Source organism: Anguilla rostrata, chromosome 3 (assembly GCF_018555375.3).
Source record: "Anguilla rostrata isolate EN2019 chromosome 3, ASM1855537v3, whole genome shotgun sequence".
NCBI lineage: Eukaryota > Metazoa > Chordata > Actinopteri > Anguilliformes > Anguillidae > Anguilla > Anguilla rostrata.
The window spans coordinates 5,457,682-5,467,239 of record NC_057935.1 but is presented as its reverse complement, the minus strand read 5'-3'; the positions used below and the strand labels follow the sequence as shown (position 1 = coordinate 5,467,239).

The following is a 9,558-nucleotide window of genomic DNA, read 5'->3' as shown; positions in this document are numbered from 1 at the left end:
TTTACAGAGTGCACAGCCTTTTCTATCTGCTAACATCACTCACCTGTACAGTGCTCACAAACTTTTCGTTTCTTCCAACTGCGGAGAAGAGCGGCGATCACAATCAGGCTCAAAGCCAACGCCACACAAGGGATGCTGAGAATTATGAAAGAGACTGTCTTCGGTTTCCCTGAAATAAAAAACAATAAAATTCAAGTGCAGGTACAGCCAGTCTGTTACTTTATTTTCATTGGGCAAATATGATCTGCCCCAGTCAGGTAGAAAATCAGGCTAGAGGCATTTGAACACTGAAATTACAACATTCTAAATTGACCATTGTAACATAGATCCTCTCCTGCCCAATTCATGATGTGAAGAACCGTGAAAATTTCTTATTATTTTCATAACAACTAAGGACATTCTTGAGTGCAGTGCAACCCAATGTTTTGAAGTCTATTTAGGACCTTGAAAGAGCTCACCCTGTTTGGGGTTGTATTAGCCTAATGGGGTATCGCAGTCCAAAACGTGTGTGTGTGTGTAAGGGGGGGATGGATGGGGCGGGTCTATTTATGGATTACCCTCTATGTCCAGCTTGGTCCCGTTCCCAAACAGGATCTCCCCACAGGTGGCCACAGCACAGTAGTAAGTCCCAGCATCAGAGGTGCTGAGGTTCCTCTTGGGGAAGTTGTAGACACAGCTCTGTGTGGGAGACACAGCCCCAGGGCTCCTCTGGCACTCATCACTCCTGGTTCCATGGGTGTAAATGAATCCTGGAGGGGACTCTCCTGAGCCCTGTCTGAACCAGTACACACTGTGTTCTCCTGCACAGGTCTCATTGTGTACTGTACACTGCAGAGTCGCAGAGTCTCCTGGCTGCGCTGACTCAGACTTGGGCTGCTGCAGTACTACTGTCCTGTTGTGTGACTCTGACCCTGTAAAAGGTTCATACTCATTTCAATGCAATGCAAAATTGTCGACTGGAGACCATTATAAGGACAAATTGAATTGAATTTCAATCCTTGCATATAAATTGTGCAGCTGCCATTAAAATGAGCATTTAAACAAGATTTAACAAGCGTATGTTTTCTTTAACATGACAGCTAAAAGGAAGGTTCCAAAAATGTTGACTGCTTCAATTTTACAACAATTTAAACGTTAACTTTTATGAACCAAACGGAAGCTGTGGCCGTTGTTGGAAATGTTCTCAGTCCACAATCTCAGAACTGTTAGTCAGACACAAAAACATGCAGAGAGGAAGGCTGCAAAGGTACTGAGGGTCGAGCGGGCGCTTCAGTGGATGGAAAATGCAAAATAAATGCCCCATTAAATGAGACTGTATGCCCCACACTGTTTCCCGTGAGCCATGAAAAAGCAACAGAACTGGCAGTGAGAACAGTCCTGTTGTGAGAGCTGCCAAATCACCTGATTTTGTGAGTGAAACGGACCGTTTATATTCAAAAACTGCAGTCGGCAGAAGTGCATGCACCTGGAACAAGTTGGTAATTTAGCAGCACGATGAGTTAAACTTCATGTTTCAGCTGAGCGGAGTGCCATGTGGCCAATGCAGTCTCCAAAAGCATTGTTATGTGAAAAAGGTTTATTGACTACCTCTACAACCATATGTATTTTACTATACAAGAAATTATAATCGTTGTATTAAATTAAATATTAATTTGTAAATCAATATTTTTTTCACTAAAGCAGAATCAGGTAATATATTAACAAAAAAAAAAAAGATGACAAGACATGCTGGAAACACTGGAACTATAAGCAAAAAGGTAAATTTTTAAAAACTGTGATTCATAGAAACAGGTTTTAATGCCTTGTTTCTGAATTACTCAAAAAATCATGCAGCTAGGAAATTTTCAGAAACTTCGTAGTGATACTCGCATATTTACAGGAGTATATATAGCCTTCAAAATGAACTATATTAACTATGCAAAGACATGTGCTCCTTGATTGAGCATAGATGGTTTCACAGAAAGGGAGTGTTAAAAACATGATAAAATAGTGTGCTTCAAAATTATTTTCAGTCAGTACATTGGTGCAATTATAAAATGGTAGATTTGCACTGGACAAAAATGTCCCTATAAACAGAGACTTATAAAGTCATACATATCAGTGTCATGGAAAGGTCTCATTTACAGTTACAGAAATGCATTTTTAATAACATTTCTGGAACATGCACTTTTTTCTGGAGTTCTTTGTTGTTGTTTGTTTCATACTGTAAATGGAATCCATATTTCTTTTTGCTGTGCCAGCCTATAAATAAACATACCCAGAGCTTCAATTTAAACTACAGAATGACAAATTGCAATTACAAATTACGGTTATGGAAAAAGAAAATCATTTTTAATTTACCTGTCACCATTAAAGTAGCTCCATCTCCAAAGCTGATCCCACTGTAGCGCGTAATACTGCAGTAGTATGTGGCTGAATCTGACGGCTCTACTCGTGACACAGTCAGGTTAAAGCTCCCCTCCGCTGCTTTAGCACTGAAGCGTTCATTGTCTTTAAACTCATTTAACAATATAGCACCTGATTTAGGGTTCAATGTTATTGCGACAATCTGGGGCTTCTCTCCAAGAGGCTGCTTAAACCAGCTGGCACAGGACACAAAATCTTGAGCATGGAAACATGGGAGAGTCACAGTGTCTCCAAGCTGAGGTCTCACCAGCGTGTAAGGCTGATTAACATTCTTCCCAAGCAGACCATCTGGAAAAAAACAGAAAGCAATATTTCAACCTCAGTGTCAGCAGGAAAACAACATCAACCTGTTCATAAAACCTCTATACAGTCCTTGAGTAGAGTTATTTTGGCTGATAAGTTAATAACAGTTAAACACTCACAGACTTTGCTGAAAAGCAGAAGAACAGCACAGAGTGGTGGCATCACTGTATCTGAACTCTCCTCTTCTAGAGACTCTCCTTTGCCTGAGACCCTGTTTGTCCTCTGCCCTGTAAAAATCAAACTGTACAGATAAGAGGAGGACTTGAGGTGATAATTTCCAGTGATTCACTGAAGAGTAAGACGTCACATGTCAGGGGCATATTTGATTGGCTGTTCAAACAGGCTAATATTTGTGTCATTATTCCATTTTTATCATATCAGAGTTATATCTATACAGTTGTTATTTCTGTATCATAATCAAGTGAAACTCTTCAGCATATTCAAAATAATTTTCATCGAGAATTATCACACATTGGAAACTGCAGCTCATTTCCTGCTGAGGTGTGACCCCACTTGATCCTTTTTTTTACGAAAAAAAAGGATGACCTCTTGACTGCACTTTTCTTGATCTCTTTTCTTAGTGAACATGCACCATAGAAATGTTAATAAGATTGATTAGGAAGTTTAACATAGTTAATAGTAACAGATGATAGGGAATGTGGATGCAATTTCAGAATTTTGAGCAAAAGACAACACATCCTGCTGTATTGTGTTCCCATCCGCACATTGATTTTTATTTCATTAGAGGAGGAAAAAGTGTGTCTTTCTCTGAACCAATGGCTCTGCATCCACCAGCAATGCTGGGGTTCTCTGACTGGCTCATTTCAGCCCTGATCAGACATAAACCTGCATAGTTTCTGGGATCTTCCCAAGGAAACTCTAGCTTCTAGCTGCTGGCCCAAGACAACACAACTTAATCCATCCATCCATTATCTGTACCCGCTTAAATTGGGCAGGGTCACAGGAGGTGCTGGAACTTATCCCAGAGTGCATTGGGCGAGAGGCATGAATACTGCCAATCTATCGCAGGGCATACACACCATTCACTCACCGTTCACATACTCATACCTATGGGGCAGTCTCGGTTCAGCCTACCTGCATGTCGGACACAGGGAGAACATACAAACTCTGCAGAGACCCAGGCCAGGATTCGAACCCAGGACCTTCTTGCTCTGAGTGGGACAGTGCTACCCACTGCACCGCCATGCCGCCCAACACAAGATAATGAAAGAGCTAATTCCACCCACAGTTCTAGATTATGTCTGTCTGTGGTTCAAAAACAAAGTGCTATCGCTCACCGTGTGTGTGTGTGTGTGTGCGCATGTGTGGGTGTGTGTAGATATTTGATTAGGCAAGAGCTACCACATACTGTGTGTGTTTGTTTGTGAGAGTCCGTGGGTGCGTACATGTGAGTATGTGTCTGCGCGAGTGTGTACATGTGTGTACGTGTGTTTATGCGTGTGTACATGTTTGTAGATATTTGATTAAAGAGCAACCACATATCATGTGTGTGTACGTGTGAGTGTATCGGTTTACATGATTGTTTGTGTGGGTGCATGAGTGTATATGTGTGTATGTTTGTGTGTTTGAGTGTGTTTGTGTGTGTGTGTGTGTGTATAGATATTCAATCAGATATTTGAAATGATTGAGACCATTTGTGGCCTTGCCCACTGCCTCGCTTGGTGCTTAGAAATGATGTACAGAGAAGTTCAGAGAAATCAGAGAGAGCACATCCTGCCGAACCCACAAGCCGAGTAAGTAGGTCTTGGTACTAATTAAATGTAAGACCCTGATTGGTTGAAACTTGAAACATGTGTGTTGTACATCTCATTTTGCCTAGACCTGAATTCTGACTAGAGGTTGATGGCCAAGGACAAAAAAAACATTGCACAGGATGTTGCCCCCCCACCCCACCCCACCCCACCCAACCCCCCCAGCCTTGCTGAAACAGCGAGTGAGATTCTCCAGGCTATGTGATTTCATATCCTGTTGCAGTTTCCCAGGGCTGCATTGAGTCGCATTTCAGAATTAGAAGGCCCACATTTTTGAGCCTCTTCGCACACCAAAGGATTGTGCAGGGCTTCATGAGTTACGTATGCTGGGAGAGTTACCAGAGGGGACCAGAGGAGTTATCAGAGAAGGGACTGGAACGTGTTTCCACCTAGGGACATTACGTGCAGACGTGATGTTAATTACCCCTGCTACGCAGATGACACATAACTTTATACATCCGTTTAGCCACGCACAGCTACCCAGCTTAATAGAGGTCTTTTGTGAAGACATAAAGACCTGGATGACATGGAATGTCCTTCGAATGTGTCGAATTCAGATAAGTCTGAGGTATTAGTTAAATTTAGTTAAACCCCAAATCACTGATAGATCCTCACTTTACCTTAAATTTAGATGGCTTGAAGGCTATGAGCTAATTCAGTTGTAAAAAAATATTTGTGTGACTACCAATTATGATCACTTTTTTTTTTTTTAATTAATAACATGACAAGAGTGGCCTTTTACTGGAGGAACACACTGTATCTAAATTAAGGAATTTGTTTTCCCTGCCAGGTGCTGATAAGAAAGATTGTGCGTTTGTTGGATTACCGTGATACTTTATTGTCTGGTTACACTAATTAAGCCTTGAAACGCTCCAAATAATTGTTTTTATTTTTATTTAGTTTATTTGAAAGGGACAATGGATAGTTAGTAACTGCCCCATAACAGGCTTGATAGCTAAATTTCATCTGTAGTCCCTTATTGATTCACCTCTTCAGACTATACCTGGACTAACTACCACCACTCTGTATATTTCATTCTAAATCCACCCCCCCCCCCTTCATGACACTCATTACATGTTCCCCCATCCCAGCACTTTTTGGTAATTTGTCCTAATGCTTGTTCTTATGCCTAATTGGCTTTGCAGAGGTTAGGTCAGAATAGTGTTCATTGTGAGTCACTGAACCGAATTGTGTTCTTTGCTAGAAATAGCCTTACAAAACAAGTATTGTATCTTATTGAACCTGTGTTTTGTAGTTGTCCATGACCATGAAATGCACTTTTTGTACGTCGCTTTGGATAAAAGCGTCTGCCAAATAAATGTAATGTAATGTAATGCTTATTTGGCACAGAAGTTGCCCAGAATGCAGCCCCCGAGGGTACCTACAGATACGATTTAATCAACGAAGGCATGCAAGCATCGAACTGATATTATCAGTCTGGTGCTCGGATCTCTTCAGTGGCCACCTGCCAAATTTAGAAACTGACGATACGATGATAAGACCTACTCCTCTACTCCTGACGTACAGTAGGAGGCTTTAAACGGTTTGGCCCCAGAATATCTTAGAGAGTTCTTTGTCCTTTACTCTCCTCCAAGACCGTTTCGCTCACAAAATGCTGGCTATTTGAAAATCCCAAGTATGTCTAAAATGAAAATAGGAGGCAATGCTTTCTCTCACGGAGCTTGTGTCTTACCGAGTAATCTCCCTTTGCATGTCTGGACATCAGACACTCTCTGTCTTTTCGGTGTAGGCTCAAAACGTACTTCTTTAGTCTATTCTACAGGTAAAGGTGTGTCTGGGAGGTGTCTAGAATGCCTTGGTTTTCTTTGAGGTGCCATGTTGGGGTACGGTCAGTCAAGATGACATAGCTCAGGAGGTAAGACCGATTGTCTGGTAGTCGGAGGGTTGCCGGTTCAAACCCCACCCTGGGCGTGTCGAAGTGTCCTTGAGCAAGACACCTAACCCCTAACTGCTCTGGCGAATGAGAGGCATCAATTGTAAAGCGCTTTGGTTTCTCTACAGCCCGTTTTTTTTTTTTTAGACACAGCGCCACGTGCACACACTCTTCCATATTACACTCAGGCCTCTACCTACGCAGCACTTTATTTCATAGTGCCTCACTTTCATCTTTAAAAAGATTGTGCTGTGTTTCACACGTCCACCATATTGCTTAGGCAAACTTTAATAAACATTCATTGGACATTACCTCTACCTACTGGTTGAATAATGGTATTACCACATTATAGCCATATGCAATGGGTAATGTATAACTATTTGTACATCCTTATCTGTAGTGAATTAAATACCATAGTGCCAAATGTGTTTTGATATGTCCGGGCCCCCTTCTGCAGACATACAGTGGGTCATCTTAACATATGGGTCATTACACTTAAGAAAAAGTATTTTACAAGGTTCTGGTTTATTACAATGCTTTATCTAAGCCAAATGTATTATCATTCATGTGACAAGAAATTGCATTTTCGACATTTTTCATAATTGACATTATAGTCCCAATTAATTAATTTAAAAAAACATGGCTTCATCGGCTTTGTGGATTTAATTTTAAGCTTAAATTCTACGAAGTATAATCGTTTTCAATATTTTCCACTGGAGGGCGCAACTCCCCAAATTTTCCCCACCGCTGTGATTCCAATTGTGCTGCCAAGTTAACATCGAATTTTCACTTTGCAGATACTCTCTGTCTCTCTCTCACTCTCTCACTGTGTCTCTCTCACACACACTCGCACAGACGTGTGTGTGTATGCACCTGTGTGCCTAATTGTAACTTTATAATAGGTTGGGCCTATTTAAAGCGACACATAAGAACATTCAATTTAAAAATAAAAAAAGCAACATCACTGCTGACGTAAGTCCGATAGGCTACATAATGGTATTACATTCAGCAATTTGCCCGAAAAAAGTGCACTTATGTGTTTGGTTGTGTGTGCGTGCGTGCGTGCGTGTGCACGTGAAGCAAAGAGAAGTTCATTCGGGACAGAGGAGGAGCGCGGATGCTGCTGTGTTTCGGGTTCTCCTCAGCAGCCGCGCCTCGAGACGCCACCTCTGGTCCGCTCCGCATCTGTCACAACTGCAGCCGAGCACCGCGGCATGTCCACATCCACATTCGCACACGGAAACAGTTCATGATCTTGGATGAAAAATGTCCGAAGTACGGAAATTTACTAAAAGGTTGAGTAAACCGGGAACGGCGGCGGAACTCCGGCAGAGTGTGTCGGAGGCTGTGCGGACATCAGTGATTGCGGTAAGTAATATTGATTGTAGCTCTTTTGCATTGACCCTGAAACCGCTAGAACCAGCGCCCACGAGTGTCGTAAGCGGCGCGTTCTGGTCATATAAGACATTCAATTTTACTTTCATTTTTGTTGTCTAAAACGCTGTCTGTTGTAGCTAGCCATAAAGGTGTTAGCTTTAAGCCCTGTCTTTTTGACCCGTGTCAATTAGCTACCATATTTAGCTTACTAGCTAGCATCTCAGTTTCCCGTGCGTCACCCGGCAGTAACATAGGCTAGCTGCCCAGTCGCGTTTATGTTAGATTTATTGACTGGATGAAGGTACGGAATTGCTAAAGTGTGAAGGCTAGGATTCAGTGCACAAGTCTTTTCGCTGTTTATTCCCAACAATACGCACCCTTAGAGTCTTACTAGCGGGATACACTGCTGTGACATTGTTCAAACACATGGTATTCCATATACCTTCTTCGGAGGCGCCTTTTGTTTGCAGTTGGAACGATAAATGTGCTTGTTCCCTGCCACCCTGCCCGAAGTTAACGTTCTCGCCGACTTCGTGCCATTCTGTATAGAACTAGTAGATGGCTAATGTAATACTGATACTCTGTGGACAGTGCGAGTCGGAAATTGTGATGAGACATAATTTCCCATAATGAGCGGAACGTGGCTGCCTGGTTTAACCGGGTTCCAGTAACCAATGAAGTGGAATAGATTGAATATGTTATTTTTCTTACTCACGTAGTAACGTCACCTAAACAAAACATCATCTACACACAACAGTTAGACAAAAGCAGTAAAGTAAGCATGGAGAGTAAAATGTTCATAAAAGCGAATTATCATCATGTCTCGTCAGACAGTGTCCAGCAGGTTCTGGATCAAAGACCCGATGATGGCTATGGCTATCCTCCCCAGCTCAGACCTGAAGCTTATTTCATTCTAGCCCCTTTTGTCGGCAGTGGGAGTGCACCCGGGTTTTGCTTCGGTTGTCTGTGTGTATCTTCCTGCCCCCACGTGATCACGATGGAATGTACAGTATTTACAGTAGAGAACAAGGGTCCCCAATCTCGTGTTAGGTTGGTGGGTGTTGATACGGGCTTTTGTTGTAGTGAGACACCTGCTTCAACTCGTCAGCTAATCTTTTGTCAAAACCTTGATTAGTTAAATCAGGTTTTTACTTTTTTTTTTTTTTGCATTTTGCAACTAGAACAAAAGCCAGTGCATACACTAAAGCAGTGGTCTCCAACCCTGGTCCTGGAGAGCTACAGGGTCTGCTGGTTTTTGTTTTCACCTTAAAATCAGCACCCTGTTGAGACCCAAGACTCCAGGTGAGTTAACTGTGTAATCAACTGCTCTAATTGATTCATGAAGTGCAGAGTCACTATGAAAACCAGCAGACCCTGTAGCTCTCCAGGACCCGGGTTGGAGACCACTGCACTAAAGCTTCTTGGGCAAGAATGGTGAGCTTCTGGTACAGGGAAATTACAGCCCACGGTACTCGCAGACCTAGCCATGTTAAAAGATACTGACCCTTGAATGCTCAGCTTGCTCATGTTTATTTGTCTGGTCATCATAATCTGGAAACCTCACTGAACGCACTAAACCCCAGCAAGAGCTGGTCAGTGTTCATGTGGATTTTTCACTATTCCACTGGTCCAAGGTGTCTCCTAAAACAAGGAGGTGACTGGCCCATTATGACATCATACCCTGAAAGTGCAATTGATCTTTTTTTTTTTTTTTTGTTTTGTCGCAGATTTGTTATTAAACTCAGCGGTGAAACAACGGTGTCATGTGGTATAGGGCCTTGACAGACGACCTGTGGAGATTTTTTT

The 9,558-nt window shown here is 42.2% G+C and overlaps 2 protein-coding genes across 2 annotated transcripts in view; one reads left to right on the top strand and one right to left on the bottom strand.

Annotated features, from left to right (window-relative positions):
- Positions 1–6: 6 nt before the first annotated feature.
- Positions 7–2,937, bottom strand: LOC135249959 (signal-regulatory protein beta-2-like). The gene is made up of 4 exons (XM_064325698.1): positions 2,829–2,937; positions 2,341–2,694; positions 558–911; positions 7–169 (listed from the first exon to the last, which is right to left on the bottom strand). Exons 1-4 carry the CDS (start codon positions 2,869–2,871, stop codon positions 36–38), a joined length of 885 nt encoding a protein of 294 aa, XP_064181768.1. The 5' UTR covers positions 2,872–2,937; the 3' UTR covers positions 7–35.
- A 4,354-nt stretch (positions 2,938–7,291) lies between these two features.
- The window catches only part of dock11 (dedicator of cytokinesis 11), a 77,586-nt gene continuing 75,319 nt past the window's right edge, over positions 7,292–9,558 (top strand). The window contains 1 exon segment of the mRNA XM_064325647.1: positions 7,292–7,743. Coding sequence (XP_064181717.1) covers positions 7,642–7,743 — 102 coding nt within the window. The 5' untranslated portion in view covers positions 7,292–7,641.